This window comes from Salmo trutta, chromosome 35, assembly GCF_901001165.1.
Source record: "Salmo trutta chromosome 35, fSalTru1.1, whole genome shotgun sequence".
In the NCBI taxonomy this organism is placed as follows: Eukaryota; Metazoa; Chordata; class Actinopteri; order Salmoniformes; family Salmonidae; genus Salmo; species Salmo trutta.
In genome coordinates this window covers 16,503,462-16,523,229 of record NC_042991.1, presented here as the reverse complement: position 1 = coordinate 16,523,229, position 19,768 = coordinate 16,503,462, and the positions used below count along the sequence as shown (strand labels likewise).

General features: G+C 40.9%; 2 protein-coding genes across 4 annotated transcripts in view; one reads left to right on the top strand and one right to left on the bottom strand.

Annotated features, from left to right (window-relative positions):
* Positions 1-3,804, bottom strand: part of cd2ap (CD2-associated protein) — a 77,232-nt gene extending 73,428 nt beyond the window's left edge. For 2 of the 3 annotated variants that reach the window (XM_029733538.1, XM_029733539.1), the window contains exon 1: positions 3,370-3,804. In XM_029733538.1, coding sequence (XP_029589398.1) covers positions 3,370-3,373 — 4 coding nt within the window. In that variant the 5' untranslated portion in view covers positions 3,374-3,804. The remainder of the gene's footprint in view (positions 1-3,369) is intronic. The other variant, XM_029733540.1, reaches the window with a different exon arrangement.
* Positions 3,805-9,655: 5,851 nt separating this feature from the next.
* tnfrsf21 (tumor necrosis factor receptor superfamily, member 21) overlaps positions 9,656-19,768 on the top strand; it is a 37,185-nt gene continuing 27,072 nt past the window's right edge. Inside the window, exons 1-2 of the mRNA XM_029733537.1 lie at positions 9,656-9,991; positions 18,772-19,429. Of these exons, the coding sequence (XP_029589397.1) occupies positions 9,929-9,991; positions 18,772-19,429 (721 nt within the window). The 5' untranslated portion in view covers positions 9,656-9,928. The remainder of the gene's footprint in view (positions 9,992-18,771; positions 19,430-19,768) is intronic.

The window sequence follows — 19,768 nt, the reverse complement described above, 5'->3', positions numbered from 1 at the left end:
GAATGTGAACCCTGCAACCTATATTTCCTACCGATCTACCAGTACAACACGAGTGTAAATTCAATGTGGATTTACTTCACTATATTGCTATTGGATTAGCTAGCTGACTCTCCCTCCGAATGCCTCTCCTTGGCTCTTCTTTGACTTTGGTAGCTAAACTCAGCCATCAAATCGGTAAGTCTCCGCTCTCTCTACTTCATATTAGCTGGATTTTTTTTTTGTGTTCTGCTTATGTGTCTTTGTAGAGCAAAACTTTTTGTGGAAGGTACTACACAGCGTACAGACCCCCCTTGCGCACTCAACGTCGTCAAGTTATGTCGAGTTTCCTTGTAGGCCTATTTGGCGGGGAAACTGAAGCCAGCTGTATAGCTTATTGGCTGTTTCTGTTTATGAGTCTTTTATTAAAGAATGTGAAACAATGTTGCATCTGTTTGATTCTTTTCATTAAAATAATGCATAGCTGTCCTTTATATAGCCTAAAATAAAATGCGTTCATATGGGCAAAATATTATCTATAGGCTATAGCATAACAAATTTGATCTGTTATAAAAATAGACCATTTCATGCGAGAAAATAAATTCGGGTAAAAGGTCAACATTTGAAAGTTTCAATTAAAAAAATGATCTGTTGTATGACTATAGAAATGGAACCATTGTGATTTTAGAGACAAGGTAACAACAGCCTATGATTAAAGGGTTAGGCTATACTGGGCTCTCACCATCATTATTATTCACATCATTACAATTTAATCAAGTCACAATTATCAGCTTTGGTACTGACATCAGTGAGCAGGCTTTCTGAGTGAGGAGAGACATGGGTAGAAAGCCAATCTTACCAAAAGATGTGTCTTGTTTACCATAACAATGGCTTTATTATTCTTAATGACAGCACGCCCAAGGCCAATAATACAGGTGCTAATTTGCTTCTCTTTTTTATAGTTTCAGAATTATACAACTGCTATGATGCTGGCTGCAAGACTTGGCAAAGACCAACAACGGAGTGGAGGGCTGACATAACATTTACTTGGCGCTATCCACCCCACCATTTGAAAGTTCATTGAGGCATTGCAACGACAGCATCAGAGGTGAAATGAGAATGGAGGAGCAACTTGCTGACATTCCACCGCAAGCAACAGAAGGATCTGAAGTCACTGGTTCAGAAGTACACCACGCCTAAACAGCTGGAGTCTTACCTGAAGAGCGTTGCCTACACTTTCAAGTTGCAGTTGTGAATACTCCAAAATGTATCTGAGAACTTTGCACCAAGCCTACTTGGACACTTCTTCAATTTCAACCCTTTCAATAACTCCAAAATCCTTATAAGACCAGAACATTAACAACATTCTTGGATGATTGTTTTTACTGTAGCTCAGTTGGTAGAGCATGGTGTTTGCAACACCAGGGTTGTGGGTTCGTTTCCCACGGGGGGCCAGCACAGAAAAAAAAAAAAAAAAATGTATGAAAAAAAAATGTATGAAATTGTATGAAATGTATGCATTCACTACTGTAAGTCGCTCTGGAGAAGAGCGTCTGCTAAATGACGTAAATGTAAAATTATTTGTTCTGAATTTGTTTTTATGGCGCTGCATTGTCATGTAGCCTACTCTTATTTGTTCGTATTTTTGGGTTATTTTAAATAAATGTTTTAGGCATACTTATTTTTTCCCCATAGTTTTTGGTATTTTGCTAAGTTTTTTGTCGATAAAGGTTTTATAGTGAATGGTTGGTGTTAATGGGTGGTGCAAACATTAGATAAAAACGAAAAATACATTATTTCAAACTAAAACAAATTGTAGAAACAAGATATTGGCTGTTTTTAGCCTTCAGCCATATGAACAAATTTATCGGCCACATCATTTGAAAATTTGTTTGATGGCGTTATGCATTTCCAAAATGTTGGTTTACTTTAATGTAGCTATAAGCTAGGTATTGATAGCAATTGGTTAATGTAACATTAACAGGATAGTAGGGCTAACTTTAGCAGGCTAGCAACCTTGCAAGCTGATTTGTAAATACAAATTCATAAAGTATTTGCTTGGTAGTTGGCTGAACATTGTATTGAAACCAATAGTTATGAGTACCTACGATTTGTTTTAATTTAAAGTTATACATTTTAAGCTATTTCTGTTGGAGTTTACATTGTGGGGAATAGGCTGGCTTGCAGGGTCCTCCATATTGCGTCACACCCTCCAAATGTTATTTCAGGCATGACGTCAGCATTCTTTGGTATTCTGATCAGTTTTATGTAATAACTCGAAAAAATAAATTGAGGTGTAACTTTACATTGGGACTTTGATACGTATTGTAATGAAAATCCATATGTTATGTTAACTACCCTTTAAGACAAACCACACTGCAGATGTGCAAAGTATGAGATAGAAATATTGAGAGCATGCCACAGAGAGAGAATATGAGGAGGGGCTCACAACGGTCTGACATGTTTAAACATATCAGCTACTGCAAAGCAAGTTAGTTACTGAACCTCTATAAGAAAAGACAACCCAGTAATAAACCGAAGACACCATCTTGTCGTGTGAACAGTATGTTTAAAAATAAGTATAAACCTGAACCAGTTTCACAACATAGCGAAGTGTTGAACAACTTCACTCTGAATGTTACACATCCAACATTACGCGTTCAGCTAACTGGCTTCATGAAATGCAGATTCACATTTTCAATGTGTCAAGATCATCCCCTCCATACTTTGGGTGTGGAACTGAGACTGTCGATAGTCAAGGAAATGTGTCAAACCTATTTGACACAATATTTGCAAGAAAGCTATCCAAGGGCAAACCTAGCTTGGAATGCTGTACAAAAATAACAAGTAGTAGGAGGGAAATGGTGTTTCTTAGCTAACGTTACTTAAGTCTCAACGCACAACCCTTGTAGCTAAGTAAACAAACAAGTACAAAGGCGAGGGTGGAGAAGATGGCATCCCATTTGCTTTTCCACTGGAGCTATTAAAACATTGAAATTATTAGTTGGTGCTAGCTAACTACTGTACATGCATACAGCAGCCATTACTCCTGACGCAAAAACATGGCCATTGAATTGCCTGGTTAGCGCCAGCTATGTAGTTAGATAATTGAGTTAACTTGCTGGCAAGATGCAGCTAATGACAGCATGGAAGCTATGGATTTAGCTAGCTAGCTGACATTATCACGTCTTGATGGTAGCTAACTTATTGTAACTAGCTAACTTAACGTTTGTGGATTGATCCATCTCACAAGGAGCATAACTTTACTACAAATCCAGTCATGATTGATGATGTCAATGTATCCCTCGTATTGGTTAAAGCAAGGCAATTTGAAGCGGGGAACATCGGATAAGCATAACGATTAACAAAAAACCACACAACGAAAATACTCACCCATACTGTCCTTCAATGTGGCCAGGACCGTCTCGATATATGAGATGTTTGGAATCTGCTATCCGGTTGCTTGAGTTATATAGCAGCTTGAATGCTAGCTACTGTATGTGTATTTAATTCAATACCGATAATCAAGTTTAGCACACCGTTACTTAAGCCATTCGTCTTTGCTTGAATAGCCAACCAAACCTATCTTTGTAGCTAATGATATCAAGATTATTGTACAGGAAGTTATCCCGAAAGTCTCCACCTTTCTTAGACTTGCCTGAAACTACGCCTGCCACACACATACAAAACAGAAGGAAACTCCGCGATATTTAGAAAGGAGAGTCCCGCGAGAGGAAGTTGGGCTACCATTCGTTCATTAGCCGAGAGCATGAACAGTGGAATGGTTTGGGGATCAAAGAAGTCCATCACTTGAATCAGTGTTGAGCGTCAACGGTGGCCATTAGTTTCCTGGTGAACATTCGTTTTGACATTTGCATCATCAGACGACAATCGGTCCATGGGGGCGAAATGGGACCATGGAGCCTATCTTGATCATATTGTAGTGAATTCGGGGGTAGCCCTGACCGGACCAGAGTCCAGCGAATATAATGGTCATTCCACGCTTTCATTGTATTAAATAGGTAACTAAGATATTTTATTTTATAATATTTGTTTCTTATAAATAAATATTTGAGCTTGTGAATGGCACTGTGTGATGAACCTACATATCCAGTAGTGTCGCATTCCACTTATTGAGAGAGAGAGAAAAAGAGAAGAGTGAGAGAGAGGTGTATGTGTGGTGTGGGGTACACACCTTGGTGCTCTGGCATAAAAGCCAATCTGTCCCATTTCATAATTCCCCTGTTTAATTGACCAAATAATGGCATGTGAAGCTTATGCTGAGAGTTATTTTAGTGGCCAATTCGCAGACTGAGATGAGGGATAAAAACAGGGAGAGCTAGACAGTCTCTCTCTCTGTGTGTGTATGTGCATCCTACATGCCATGAATCATTGTTAGTGTGTGTTTGTTCTATGTCAAACTCAGTAGGGTTCTCCCCAGCTGTTCTGACAAAATCACATTTTCACATTAAATGCACAATATCTTTGCATCGTATACTGTGCAGGGGAGCAGATTTATCAGCCTACTATGAATGTACTGAGACATGCAGAGTTTATGCTTTTCAAACATCTATTTTGTTGATATTATTTGAACTGCTAAAGCTCACAGTTTTCCTATGTAGACTGCATTATGATTAGGGCTTGGGTTTTTTCCTGACCACATTACCTGACGAGGGAAAAGTTGGGGACCTATAGTATAGCAAATTGTTAAAATAACTATATTAATTATATACCTCTGCTGATAGGCTATGACTAGGGCCCAAGTTTCTCCTTGTCAGTTCATATGCTAAGGAAAAATCGCTGGTCCTAAATTCCGATGAAGAGTTGGTCCAGTGAGGCCCATTTGTCTCCCCTGTCCTCTCTTAGCAGAGAAATCCACGTTTGGCCTATCTGTACTACATGCAGTGTCACTTTAAAAGGAAGTACAGAGTGCAAATTCGCTTGAGTGGGTCCATTTGAGAAGAGTATCAACATCCTATAGAAAGCAGCGTAAACACAAATTCTATTCAAATGAATCTAACCACAGAAATGATAAACATGGAGGGACACCAGGGCCGGCTCAGACTGGGGAATAGAGATCTAGTTTATAGTAGAGTAGAGAATGAAGATTCAGTACGATCACTTTGATCTCTTATTGGTATATTTTATGGTTCATTCAGTGAAATAAATACACACACTAAACTTTTACAGTAATACTGCAATGGCAAGCAAAGTACCAACTATTTTCAGTTACTGTATATTGAAACTGTATACTGGGATTATATGTTATATTATTAATGCAATCACTGTCAGAAAACAATAGACCTTAATTTGCTGGTTGCTGGCTTTTATACTATAGCCTATCTCTCTGATCAGTGAACATTGACACTTAGTGAGATGTGCTGCCACCTTGTGTTGAAAATCCTAACATTGACACAGAGTGTGATCTGAAATTCTTTTTGAAAACTATGGTATGTATACTGAACTAAAATACAGTATAAACGCAACATGTAAAGTGTTGGTCCAATGTTTCATGAGCTGAAATAAAAGATTCCAGAAAGGTTCCATATGAATAAAAAGCTTATTTCTCTCAAATGTTGTACACAAATTTGTTTACATCCCTGTTAGTGAGCATGTATCTTTTGCCAAGATAATCCATCCACCTGACAGGTGTTGCATATCAAGAAGCTGATTAAACAGCATGATCATTACACAGGTGTACCTTGTGCTGGGTGCAATAAAAGGCCACCATAAAATGTGCAATTTTGTCACACAACACAATGCCACAGATGTCTCAAGTTTTGAGGGAGCATGCAATTGCCATGCTGACTGCAGGAATGTCCACCAGAGTTGTTGCCAGAGAATGTAATGTTACTTTCTCTACCATAAGCCGCCTCCGTTGTTTTACATAATTTTGCAGTATGTCCAACCGGCCTCACAACCGGAGACCACGTGTAACCACGCCAGCCCAGGACCTCCACATCTGGAGAAGTGTGCTCTTCACGGATGAATCCCGGTTTCAACTGTACCGGGCAGTTGGCAGTGTACATGGCGTTGTGTCAGCGAGCGGTTTGCTGATGTCAACGTTGTGAACAGAGTGCCCCGTGGTGGCAGTGGGGTTATGGTATGGGCAGGTAGGCATAAGCTACGGACAACGAACAAAATTGCATTTTATCGATGGCAATTTGAATGCAGAGATACCGTGATGAGATCCTGAGGCCCATTGACGTGCCGTTCATCCGCCGCCATGACCTCATGTTTCAGCATGATAATGCACGGCCTCATGTCACAAGGATCTGTACACAATTCCCGGAAGCTGAAAATGTCCCAGTTCTTCCATGGCCTGCATACTCATGTCACCCATTGAACATGTTTGGGATGTTCTAGATCGACGTGTATGACAGCGTGTTCCAGTTCCCGTCAATATCCAGCAACTTCGCACAGCCATTGGAGAGGAGTGGGACAACACTCCACAGGCCACAACCAACAGCCTGATCAACTCTATGCAAAGGAGATGTGTTACGCTGCATGAGGAAAACGGTGGTCACACCAGATACTGACAGGTTTTCTGATCCACGCCCCTACCTTATTTTTTAAGGTATCTGTGACCAACAGATGCATATCTGTATTCCTAATCATGTGAAATCCATAGATTTTTGTTTTTACGCAGAGGCTAGTGGAATTAATGCATTTATTTCAAATGACTGATTTCTTTATATGAACTGTAACTCAGTAAAATCTTTAAAATTGTTACATGTTGTGTTTATATTTTTGTCCAGTGTATTTAAGCTAATTGTAAAATAGTGAACCCTACTGTCTTGTCGGGGGGGGGGGGGGGGTGCAAAGCATCAGGAGTCAGGCAGGATTCAGGTGCAAAACTGAGAAGGTGAATAAAACTGGATTTAAAAAAAACGTATAGACTATTGGACGATGCTGAACCTTGACATAGAGGTAGACTTACAAAATAACAAACAATAATGTCAATTGCCATATCGGAAATGTGAAACTACAACCAGTTAGAAAGTCAGATATTGCAGAGTTTCCTAGGTCCGATTAGCACGTGAATGCGGCGTCTAGAGTGTGGAGTTTGGTGCCAAGTGAGGCAAATGTCACACTAATTTTAGACGTAGCTTAGGCTACTCTCCCTTGCCTTTAGTAGGCCTATTTATCACAAATTCATAAAGGCCTATACTCAATTTATTTTAGAAACATATCACACAAGATAATACAATAGCCAACAATAGGCTACTTAAATAAACACAGAATACACAGAGTTTGATTATAGATGATAGAGCAGTTACAGTAGGCTAAATAAAGTTTTTTTTAAACTTCAGAAGACAGTCAAGACACATCCACTCGTCAGGTTGTAACAGACCAAGATGACCAGCAGAGGTCCATCTTAATGTTCCTATTGCAACAGTTGGCTTGTGGAACAGAGTCTTAGAAAGATAGACACAAACGGCAGAGTAGACCTATGCTGAATAGAACTGCCTCTAAGATTAGTAGGCAATTTATATTAGATATCTATAAGGCATTTCAAAATGTCTAATTGTTTTGTAGCTAGTGGACAACTGGTAAAATATTTTAATATATAATTGTTATCAATATCAAAAAGTTTGATGAAGATCAGCCTATCATTCAATTCCTAAAAGTGGCATGCATTCTCTCCCAAAACATCTCAAGGCCGCACGTTCATTTAATTCTAAAACATGAGTAACAAATATAAAAACGATATATATAAAAGGCTCGGACTGAAATATATTATTAATATAAAGTACCCACTGGGCACAGACGTCAATTCAAAGTCTATTCCACATTCAATGTAGTTTCATTGAAATTATGTGGAAACAACGTTGATTCAACCAGTTGATTCAACCACATCCCATGCCCTTCTGGTGTAGCCTAAATCCCCAGTGAATGTCAAACATATTTTTATCCCACATGTACCAGATGAGTGAATTAAGCGGACTCTGTTAAAAACTGCCAACTAGCATTTTTCACTAGATATTTGCCCTACTTCCTGGTCACATTTCAACAGATACTGAGCACCCAGCAGTCCCCATAACATTATTTTATACTTGATTAAAACATTTGATTTGAGTGCAGAACTTGGAGACACTTTTCACCTTCCTATATCTGGTTATATTTAAAGCAATCTAGTGACATTTAATCTGAGGGCAACAGAGATGCCACTAAGGCGAAGGGAAGGAAATACATGTTGAATGTCACGTCACAGCTTGAGTGCACAGGAATGTTGGCCAGGCAGGCGAATCCCCAGACAGTCTCTGGCACTATATCTGCCTTTTCTATCCATCTACTGAGTCACTATCCCACTTACATAGTGGCATGTGAGGGCTTTTTCCCATTTCATCCCTTTATCTTCAGCTGTGTAGTAGACATGGCAGTCTCATGGTAATAATGGTTTGGGGATTAAACAGAATTCCCATTCTTAAAATGTGCAGAGTCCGCATGACTGTGCCAATATGAACCCAATCCCACTGTTTGTGTGACATGAAAAAATATGTGCAAATCCCCTATCACAAAACAGAAAGTATGGGTGAAGGCTACCATTCGGTAGTGGATCTCTTAGCTTTTTTAAAATCACAGAACAGCATGCTAAAATAGGGTGACATCCCATCCCTGTGCTCGACAATGGACTAATTGTCCATTAATTGACATTGTGAGCGAGGAGTAAAACATAGGGAAATTGTATGTGATTTGCCCTAGTTTAAATAGGCCTTGGGGTGGCAGAGTTAAAGGTCCAATGCAGCTGTTTTTTTCTCAATTTCAAATAATTTATGGGTAACAATTAAGCACCTTACTGTGTTTTCAATTAAAATGGTTAAAAAAGGTACAAAAATAACATATTATCAAAGAGCAATTTCTCAAGCAACAGAGTGGTCTGTGTAGGGAGGTGAAAACTGGAAACTAGCTGTTATTGGCAGAGAGGTTTGGAACTCTTTCTTATTGGTCTATTAACTAATTTTCCGCCTGGTGATGTCATCAGGCAGGCCAAAACTCCATCCCATCAAAACAGGCTGAAATTTCAGGTGGTCTTTTCAAACAGCTCTTACACTAAAAGGGCATTAGCATCATTTTCACAAATTCACAGCATTATTCCAACCTCACAGTGTGGAAATATATATAAAACACAGAAAATATCACGTTTTTTGACTGCACTGGGCCTTTAAAGCCCACTGGACATATTTAAAGGTATACTTCGGATTTTGGCAATTTACTTCCCCAGAGTCAGATGAACTTGGATAACATTTGTATGTCTCTTCATGCAGTTTGAAGTTGCTAACTAGTGTTAGCTCAATTGCTAACTATCGTTAGCACAATGACTTGCTAACTATGACTTGCTAACTCTATGCTATAACAGCTGTTACCATTGACATCCAGTCATTGTGCTAACGTTAGATCAGTCAATATTTGTCTATTGTATTATCTATAATCTACATAGCTTCATCAACATGAAATGTAACCTCAGTTTGAGCCTAAGAGTTATTTTTCATGCTGGTGTATTTGAAAGTAAAGAACACCAGACATATAAAGCCGGCATACTGTATTTTCATTTGTCTCCCAGTGTAAATGCAATTTCTTCCTGGAAACCGAGTCAACTGCGTTTGGTTTGGGCGAGCGGAGCGCCAGTACCGAGTTGGTGACGTCTGTCGCCAGTACCCGCCCTATTCTGTCATCGCCCTGGCTTTGCTGCATAGACCGCACAGGAACCTGGACCAAAGGAGGCAGAATTTCAATTTCTTATCCATTATCGCTATGGGAATTATACAATTCTTTCAGAACCAATCTCTCATCTCATACTATCTGAAGCTAGTCCACCCTCGCCGCACAGACTACAAAAAACTGCCGGTTGAAGGAACACCAGCAGTAGATTGTTGGTATTGCTTCATAGCCAGTAGTGTTTCTAGAATATGTGTCCTGCTCATGCAGGAATGATGTACCACCCTGTGCGATGAGAAGTAGCCAAACATTTGCTCAGAACTGGAAAATGTCAGTGCTCTGTATGTCTGTGGCGGTAAGTACAAGGCACCTTTGTCTATTATTTTATTCTTATTATAGGAGTAACGTTACTCCCCGGCAGGTTCTCGATTTAAAGAGACATCGCCTATTTTTGCGTTTGTCATAATTTAAACTTGCCGGTATGAGCAATTAGTCAAGTGAATATATTGTTAACTTTGATTATTCAATAATTCATGTATTGTACAGGTAATATTGTATAATAGGCTACTACATATATATATATATATAAACATATCTATTGTCAGAACAGAATGGAAGGATGGAGAATAGTAGCACAAATATGACTCTATTGTTTGCCCAATGAGAATGGCACAAATATTCATCATATTGCAGGTTACCTGTAAATGGGAATACTTTCTTGTTATTAGCTAGCATGAATTCATTGTACACTAATTTACTGTAAAATATTTATGATATATAATATCATCTTAAGAAGCCCTGTATTCAAACAGCTTTCATGGGACTCTACCCCTATGAGATCATATATGTACTGAAAACATCCCATACAAAGACGTCAGGTTCACATACAAAGACTTCAGGCTTTGTTTCTCAATGCTGGAGAAAAACACAGGGAAAGCATTGACTACATTTGAAATGCTGTAGTGGATGTTGACCCACCCTGCCTCCATCCAATTTAACACGTATATTTAAGTAATGTTTTCATTTATACATAGATCCATGTATTTTGGCCTTATTGACATTTCGGAATGGACTCAGAATTTACAGTGCAGGGCAATGTTTATATGAGTGCTATACCAACATATCAGCCAGAGAGAACATACCAAATAGAAATCTATGCATGTTTTATTACCAATTTATACAATTTTTTTATTTTATTTATTTATTTGTATTATTTGGCCAAATCCTGATAGTAGGGTGGTATCTAACCTTCTTTACAGATAATGTAGTCCATCATCCACTACAATCAATGATTAACATTTAAGCAGTAAATGGGGTGTCCTTATCTCCTAGCATCACCATGGAACAGATATTATGACAAAATTATATTTTCCATTCAAATATTACAATGTATGTCAGTCAGTTCAGTGTTTGGGCCCCTCTGTGCATCTTCTCTCAGGCGAAGTCCACTGGTTGTTTGTGATGCGTTGTTGGCAGTACATTGTGACATTAGCAAGAATATTCTTCACTGGCCCATGAAGGAGGAGGCTCTACTGTCTTTTGTCAGTGATAAATGAGGCTTGACTGCATCCTAACAGACTCACGTTTCCTCTCCGTTTAGTTGCATGATGATGTTGCAACAGGTGCTGGTTTGGTTGTGTGTTATCTGGTACTGTAATTGCTTATGGAAATCTCAATGATGTTCAAGATACACACAAAGTTACTTTTGCACTGTTGTGGCAAACATCCATATCTTCCATGTACAACAGCACAGTTAGGCTGTGAGCTAGATGTTGTGGATGATGCCAGAGGCTCTGACAACAACAATGGAATGCAGCATGTTGCGGCACATGTATGTACTGCATATGCGGTTATTTTAAGATAATGTAAGGAAATGTAAAAGAATAAAGAAATACACCTGCCAAATGGTATCAGATTTCTGATGAATGCTTTCACTTTCCCTTTGTGTGTTGCTCAGAGAAATGCTTGCCTATGCAGTCGGCATAATTTTGAGGTGTTACCTAACACGTGGACAGGCACATGCACACACACATACACATACACACTCACAATCACAGGGGTTGTCATCATGTGCACTCGACCCCTAGACCTTAGGCACATAACTGACAGTATACTTAGGGAACTGGGTGTGCCATCTTGTCACAAATGTCTCATGCAGAAAATGTGAAGATGGATCACACCATCCTCTCACAGTAAGGATGAGAAATTGTTGAAACCGAAAGATGGTTCTGGTTCAACATGTCACTGAACCATGCTGATTGAAAACCATTGCCCAAACGCCTAAGCATTTTCTTTGTGTTACTGTTGGGTGCATGATGTGCAAAGAGGCCCTGTACAAAGGGGTTGTGTGCGTCTTGGGGCAGGCGTGTTGTTGTTGGAGGTTGAATTACAGAGTGTTCAGGCAGGCAGTGCAGATTTTGCTGAGTCTGGCTGTCTCCAGGAACCAGCCCTGCAACCAGCAGCAGCACTGCAGTGACACGGCATAAACGGGCTGGCCCATCCTTTCCTCTCCTCTCTTCCCTCTGTCCTCCAGCCAGGAAGGTAGCATCCTGATATCACTATCACTAACCTCCTGGGGTTCAGCTCTAAACATATGAGTCATAGAACTAGTGATGCTATGGTTTTAGCATTTCCCTTCAGTATTAATAATGTCCTATCAACAGATGTGTAGCCTATACACATCCATCATGTATCAAATGTATTAAATTTAGAGGATACTACTGAATAGATATCTGCAAACCAGATTATACTACAGTATGTATCCCCCTTCTCTTTGTATCCTGCATGGCAGGTATGAAATGCTGAAGAGGCTTGAGGTAGATTCAGAGTAATAGAGGTAGTTATCAGTGATTCATGGCCACTCACAGGCAGTGAGGTGTGGTGTTGATGGGCAGTCTCTCTCCGACAGCAGCAGTCTCCTGACAGGATGCCAGCAGTGCGTGTTTTTCAAACAGGAGATGCAGGGACTCGAGCCTGCTCTCTTATCTGAGCTAGAAGGGAGGGACATTCACTCGCTCTCCTCGCACGCTCTCTCTCTCGCACACACACACACACACACACGTACACACACATTCATTCACACCGCTGTTCAGGCCACCAAACCAATGTACCTGCAGTGTGTCACATGTTGAATATTACCAGTTGCACACTTGCTTTTTATTGGGTAAATATGTGATGTGGTTGGAGCTGGAACATTTTGTTCCTCGTGATCATCATCAACAGGCAGAGTGTGTCTGCAAAAAATGAGATGGTTTGAGTAATGATGTTGCCCTTAATTACCCCTAATCTTAAAATGTGCTTTCCTTCTCAAGGGGTCGATTTTCACATGATGATTTTACATAACCGAATGAAACTCAGAAGATTCTACAAAAAAATGTAGTCCTGGGACCACTGTTACTGTTTAGTAATGAGTCCTGGGAAGTGGACAGACCCCTTAGGGCCCCTGGTCTGTAGAGGGGAATTTGTCCAGTCATCAGCAGAATTTGTTGACTGTCTCCTCCAGTGCCTGACTTCAAATATGCATGGCATTGTTTTAAAAATGCAATTAAGACCAGGGTCTGTAGAGGTGGTTGCGTTTACTTATCAGCTAGCTGCTAACCACATCAAATATTATACCAATCTGGTGCCCAACGGCACAGTCGATGGTGTGGCACGCAACCATTGGTCAATTCATGCGACGTCTGAGCAAGGGAACGCAACCTTGATGTGGTTAGCTGATACATAAATGACCTATCCAGGCATTGTAAGATCTGGCATGCGTCAGCAACGCCTGGGCAAAGGAATGTGCCCATGGTTAGGCTCAACTGGGGAACAAATTGTTGTTTCTGAAGGGAGGCCCAGACTTTGAAAACGCCTGAATTAGGGCATTCTCGTTTCTCTGTGAGGTCTACTGCAGTGTGTAAACCATTAAAAGCCCTCTGGATTTGCCTCCCAACTTTTAACAGGGTCTTGCATGTACAGAAAGTGATGATGCAGCTTGCCTTGCTCTCCCTGCCTATCAGCGGTTATTGCCTCCAACATCATATTTCTGTGACAAATTGGCACACTGGCCAAAGAATGTAGAAAAAAAAGAGTCACATCCCAGCCAGCTCCATATTTAAGAGAGGAAATAAAACATGCATTAGGGCTAGACTGGATATACTGTAAATGCAGTGAAAGGATTGGACGAGGGCAATTGTGGATGCTGATGGCATTTCACTGCCATGGAACACATTCAAGCCATAATCACTTCAGAATGGCTGCGTTTACTGGTCCTGAAATAATTCCCATCAGCGAAAGTCAAACAGAAGGTCATCACACATCAACAGAACATTGGCTACTCTGTTTTTTCACCAGATATCATGTTGATGAAGTTCCTCAATGTGCTGTTTAGATAATCAGCCAAGTTGTGGTACCTGTAATTTGAATGGATTTTCAAGTGCTTGCTATTGAGAATCTAACATATTTTCATGTACCTTGGATGGATGTCCTTACCATACGGTGAATTCAGAAAGTATTCAGACTCCTTGACTTTTTCCACAGTTTGTTATGTTACAGCCTTATTCTAAAATGTATTATATTGTTTTTCCCCTCATCAATCTACACACAATACTCCATAATGACAAAGCAAAAACAGTTTTTTCAAAATGTTTACCAAAAAACGGAAATATTACATTTACATAAGTATTCAGACCCTTTACTCAGTACTTTGTTGAAGCACCTTTGGCAGCGATTACAACCTTGAGTCTTCTTGGGCATGGCGCTACAAGCTTGGAACACCTGTATTTGAGGAGTTTCTCCCATTCTTCTCTGCAGATCCTCTCAAGCTCTGTCAGGTTGGATGGGGAGAGTCGCTGCACAGCTATATTTAGGTCTCTCCACAGACGTTAGATCTGGTTCAAATTAGAGGTTGACCAATTATGATTTTTCAACGCCAATACCGATTATTGGAGGACCAAAAAAAAGCCGATACCGATTAATCAGCCGATTTGTTTTGTTAATTTGTAATAATGACAATTACAACAATACTGAATGAACACTTATTTTAACTTAATATAATACATCAGTAAAATCAATTTAGCCTCAAATAAATAATGAAACATGTTCAATTTGGTTTAAATAATGGAAAAACTAAGTGTTGGAGAAGAAAGTAAAAGTGCAATATGTGCCATGTTAGAAAGCTAACGTTTAAGTGCCTTGCTCAGAACATATGAAAGCTGTTCCTTTTAACATGAGTCTTCAATATTCCCAGGTAAGAAGTTTTTGGTTGTAGTTATTATAGGAATTATAGGACTATTTCTCTCTATACAATTTGTATTTCATATACCTTTGACTATTGGATGTTCTTATAGGCACTTTAGTATTGCCAGTGTAACAGTATAGCTTCCGTCCCTCTCCTCGCTCCTACCTGGGCTCGAACCAGGAACACCGACAACAGCCACCCTCGAAGCAGCGTTACCCATGCAGAGCAAGGGGAACAACCACTCCCAAGTCTCAGCGCGAGTGACGTTTGAAACGCTATTAGCGCGCACCCGCTAACTAGCTAGCCATTTCACATCGGTTACACCAGCCTAATCTTGGGAGTTGACAGGCTTGAAGTCATAAACAGCGCAATGCATTGCGAAAGCTGCTGGCAAACGCACGAAAGTGCTGTTTGAATGAATGCTTACGAGCCTGCTGGTACCTACCACCGCTCAGTCAGACTGCTCTATCAAATCATAGACTTAATTATAATATAATAAACACACAGAAATACGAGCCTTAGGTCATTAATATGGTCGAATCCAGAAACTATCATCTCGAAAAAAAAACGTTTTTTTCTTTCAGTGAAATACGGAACCGTTCCGTATTTTATCTAACGGGTGGCATCCCTAAGTCTAAATATTCCTGTTACATTGCACAACCTTCAATGGTATGTCATAATTACGTAAAATTCTGGCAAATTAGTTCGCAATGAGCCAGGCAATGAACGCAAGGGCAGTGACACAATTTCATGTTAGCAGGCAATAGTAACTAAATATGCAGGTTTAAAAATATATACTTATGTAATGATTTCAAAGAAAGGCATTGATGTTTATGGCTAGGTACATTGGTGCAATGACAGTGCTTTTTTCGCAAATGCGCTTGTTAAATCATCACCCGTTTGTCGAAGTAGGCTGTGATTTGATGCGAAATTAACAGGCACCGCATCGATTATATGCAAGGCAGGACACGTTAGATAAACTAGGAACATCATCAACCATGTGTAGTTAACTACTGATTATGTTAGGATTGATCGTTTTTTATAAGATAAGTTTAATGCTAGCTAGCAACTTACCCTGGCTTCTTGCTGCCCTCGCATAACAGGTAGTCAGCCTGCCACGCAGGCTCCTCGTGGTGTGCAATGTAAGGCAGGTGGTTAGAGCGTTGGACTAGTAACCAGAAGGTTGCAAAAACAAATCCCCGAATCCCCCCTGAACAAGGCAGTTAACCCCCGTTCCTAGGTCATCATTGAAAATAAGAATGTGTTCTTAATCTGACTTGCCTAGTTAAATAAAGGTGTTATTAAAAAGATAATAATTAAAAAAATATATTTAAAAAAATATATAGATTTTTTATCGGCAAATCGGTGGCCAAAAATACCGATTACCGATTGTTATGAAAACGTGAAATCGGCCCTGATTAATTGGCCATTCCGATTAATCGGTCGACCTCTAGTACAAATCCGGTCTCTGGCTCGGCCACTCAAGGACATTCAGAGACTTGTCCCAAAGCCACTCCTGCGATGTTTTGGCTGTGTGCTTAGGGTGGTTGTCCCGTTGGAAGGTGAAACTTCACCCCAGTCTGAGGTCCTGAGCACTCTGGAGCAGGTTTTCATCAAGAATCTCTCTGTACTTTGCTCCGTTCATTTTTCCCTCGATCCTGACTAGTCTCTCAGTCCCTGCCAATGAAAAACATCCCCACAGCATGATGCTGCCACCACCATACTTCACCATAGGGATGGTGCCAGGTTTCCTCCAGACGTGATGCTTGGCATTCAGGCCAAAGAGTTCAATCTTGTTTTCATCAGACCAGAGAATCTTGTTTCTCATGATCTGAGAGTCTTTAGGTGCCTTTTGGCAAACTCCAAGTGGGCTGTCATGTACCTTTTACCGAGGAGTGGCTTCCGTCTGGCCACTCTAACATAAAGGCCTGATTGATGGAGTGCTGCAGAGATGGTTGTCCTTCTGTAAGGTTCTCCCATCTCCATAGAGGAACTCTGGAGCTCTGTCAGAGTGACCGTCGGGTTCTTTGTCACCTCACCGACCAAGGTCCTTCTCCCGTGATTGCTCAGTTTGGCCGGGCGGCCTGCTCTAGGAGGAGTATTAGTGTTTCCCAACTTTTTCTATTTAAGAATGATGGCCACTGTGTTCTTGGGGATCTTCAATGATGCAGACATTTTTTGGTACCCTTCCCCAGATCTGTGCCTCGACACAATCCTGTCTCAGAGCTCTACGGACAATTCCTTTGACCCCATGGCTTGGTTTTTGCTCTGACATGCACTGTAAACTGTGGGACCTTTTATAGACAGGTGTGTGCCTTTCCAAATCATGTCCAATCAATTGAATTTACCACAGGTGGATTCCAATCAAGTTAAAAAAACATCTCAAGGATGATCAATGGAAACAGGATGCACCTGAACTCAATTTCGTGTCTCATAGCAAAGGGTGTGAATAGTTATGTAAATAAGGCATTTATTGTTTTTATTTTTAATTCATTTGCAAACGTTTCAAAGAACATGTTTTCACTTTGTGGTATTGTGTGTAGATTGTTGAGGAAAAAACATAATTGAATCCATGTTCGAATAATGCTGTAAGGTAACAAAGTCAAGTCAAGGTGTCTGAATACTTTCTGAATGCACTGTAAATATTAAAATAACTAAATACAACCATGTTGAGCTCGACCTGTTTAAAAATAGACTGATATATATTTAGTCTCTTTACAAAGTTATTTCAATTCGGTTTTTGGATCTATTATAGGTTGTAGCAACAACACCAAAAGACTGATGACAACAGAAAAACGTAACATTTTATTAGTACTAATGGAATTATATTGATTGTAGACATAATATACTTATCCATAGTCCCAGTCGGTATTAGATAGAACATCGCGTCCCTGCCCGCCTCTGGGGAAAACAACCTGTGGTTACATAGGTTAACCCACAGTAAAAACTTTACATTTTTCAAACCCTATTTTCTTGTTGTCAGCTTATTTTAGTGGATTACAAAATTACATTTAAGAAAAGTACAAGATGTTTAAAGATTACTTTTCAACACTACCTGCTCCAGAACATTCTCACTGCATAGAAAACGTAATATTGTAGGGCTTCCCTCACTCATGCCGCTTTTTATGATGGTGCTAGCAGTCACGTGAGTGCTAGCTACCGACCGGAACATTAAGCTAGTCAAGACCAACAACCCAAACAAACGGACTAAACAGCTACAAGTGGTGAGTGGAGTTACAAATGGACTATACTAAACAAGTTAAATGTCTTACCTGTGACTAAATGTTTTCCACACACATAGCTACGTGTAGCGTACTTCGACACCAGGTCCCCACATTTCCCACTCTCTCACGCCAAATAGCCTAAAGCCACAGGGCTCTTCTTGCAGTCTGTATTTCCCTACGTGGGAGAATTACGAACCGTAGGGTTTGATTTTTGACCTGGTTACATGTACATTGAACACAACAGCAGATTTTCTGTATTTTTTTCTTATTTTTGTATAACAAAAAATCGACAATGAAATTGTAGTCGTAGGAGAATTTCTTATTATTACGTGAATATTGACTCGTAGTACTCCATAGTGGTGGCATCGTTAGAGCATGACCCATGACCTAGCTTCTGTCATATTACAGTAAGTGAGAAAGCCAGTAGGTGGCTTAGCATTAGGGTTGAGAAGGTGTCCTATAATGTTGACTCACTGCAAATGTTTCTGACTCACTGTCCTTTAACTGCAGAGAGTTTGGGGGTTTCTAGGGGTGACTTTGCCATTACTGTGGTTTTTTTCACACATCCGTTTATTTGGTAACTGAGCTGAGGCCTGGGTCTCTACCTGCGACTCTATGTGTTGCCATCTTTTCGGCAGTTCATTGTCTAAGCTCAACACTGTCTCTGTTGTCATTTCTTTCTGTTCTCAGCTACTGTACAGTGTGGTTGGTGAGGCCTCTAGCCAGCCTCTGACACCCAGCCCTGGCACTGAGATAGTGGCCCTGTCTGCCCGCCACTACTACCACACAGACCAAAGCACGGGCAGTCAACTGGTCTGTGACAAGTGCCCCGCAGGAACCTTCGTGTCCAGGCACTGCAACCAGACCAACGTGAGGGAGTGCAGCCGCTGTGGCGAGGGCACATTCACGCGCGGAGAGAACGGGGTTCAGCAATGCCACCGCTGCAGGAGGCCCTGCCGCGCCCCCCTCGTTGAGAAGTTCCACTGCACAGCCACCTTGGACCGGGTCTGCACCTGCCCCCCGGAAACCTTCGCCAAGGGGCACACCTGCGCTCCCCACTCCCTGTGCCCTGTGGGCTCAGGGGTGAAGAAAAGGGGCAGCGAGGTGGAGGATGTGAGCTGTAAGTTGTGCGCGCGAGGGAGCTTCTCGAAAGTGGTTTCCAGTGTATTGAGGTGCAGGACACACACAGACTGCCTGGCCCAGGGTTTGCCCCTACTGGCAGCAGGCACCAGAGAGACAGACAACATCTGTGGACCTGCTTCTCCCACCTCCCCCACCCTCCTGGGACCTGTACAGTCTGCCTTCATCCAGGAGCCCTCCTCTTCCTCAGCTGGCCCAGTACGCAAAGGTAAGGCAGTGCCCTGGGACAGTGGACCCGACTCCCTAAACTAATTTATATCTGTTGCTCCCCCACCCAGGCTATTTTGCTATGTGTTTCATTTAAGTGTCACACTAGACATCGCCACTAGTGGGTTGTAATCCTCATGTAGAAACTCAAGGGGAAGCCCAGACTGTAGAATAGGCTTGTATTCCTCAACAAAATGTCCCCACATGGCTGTTACTCTCCCTATGTAGTCCGTCATATCAAACATTGACCTGGCCATCAGGTACTGTACAGTGATAAAGTGACATGTTTGATCTTGTCACAGCCAACACTGCTTTGGTGGAAAACATGTTGTTGTTTCCA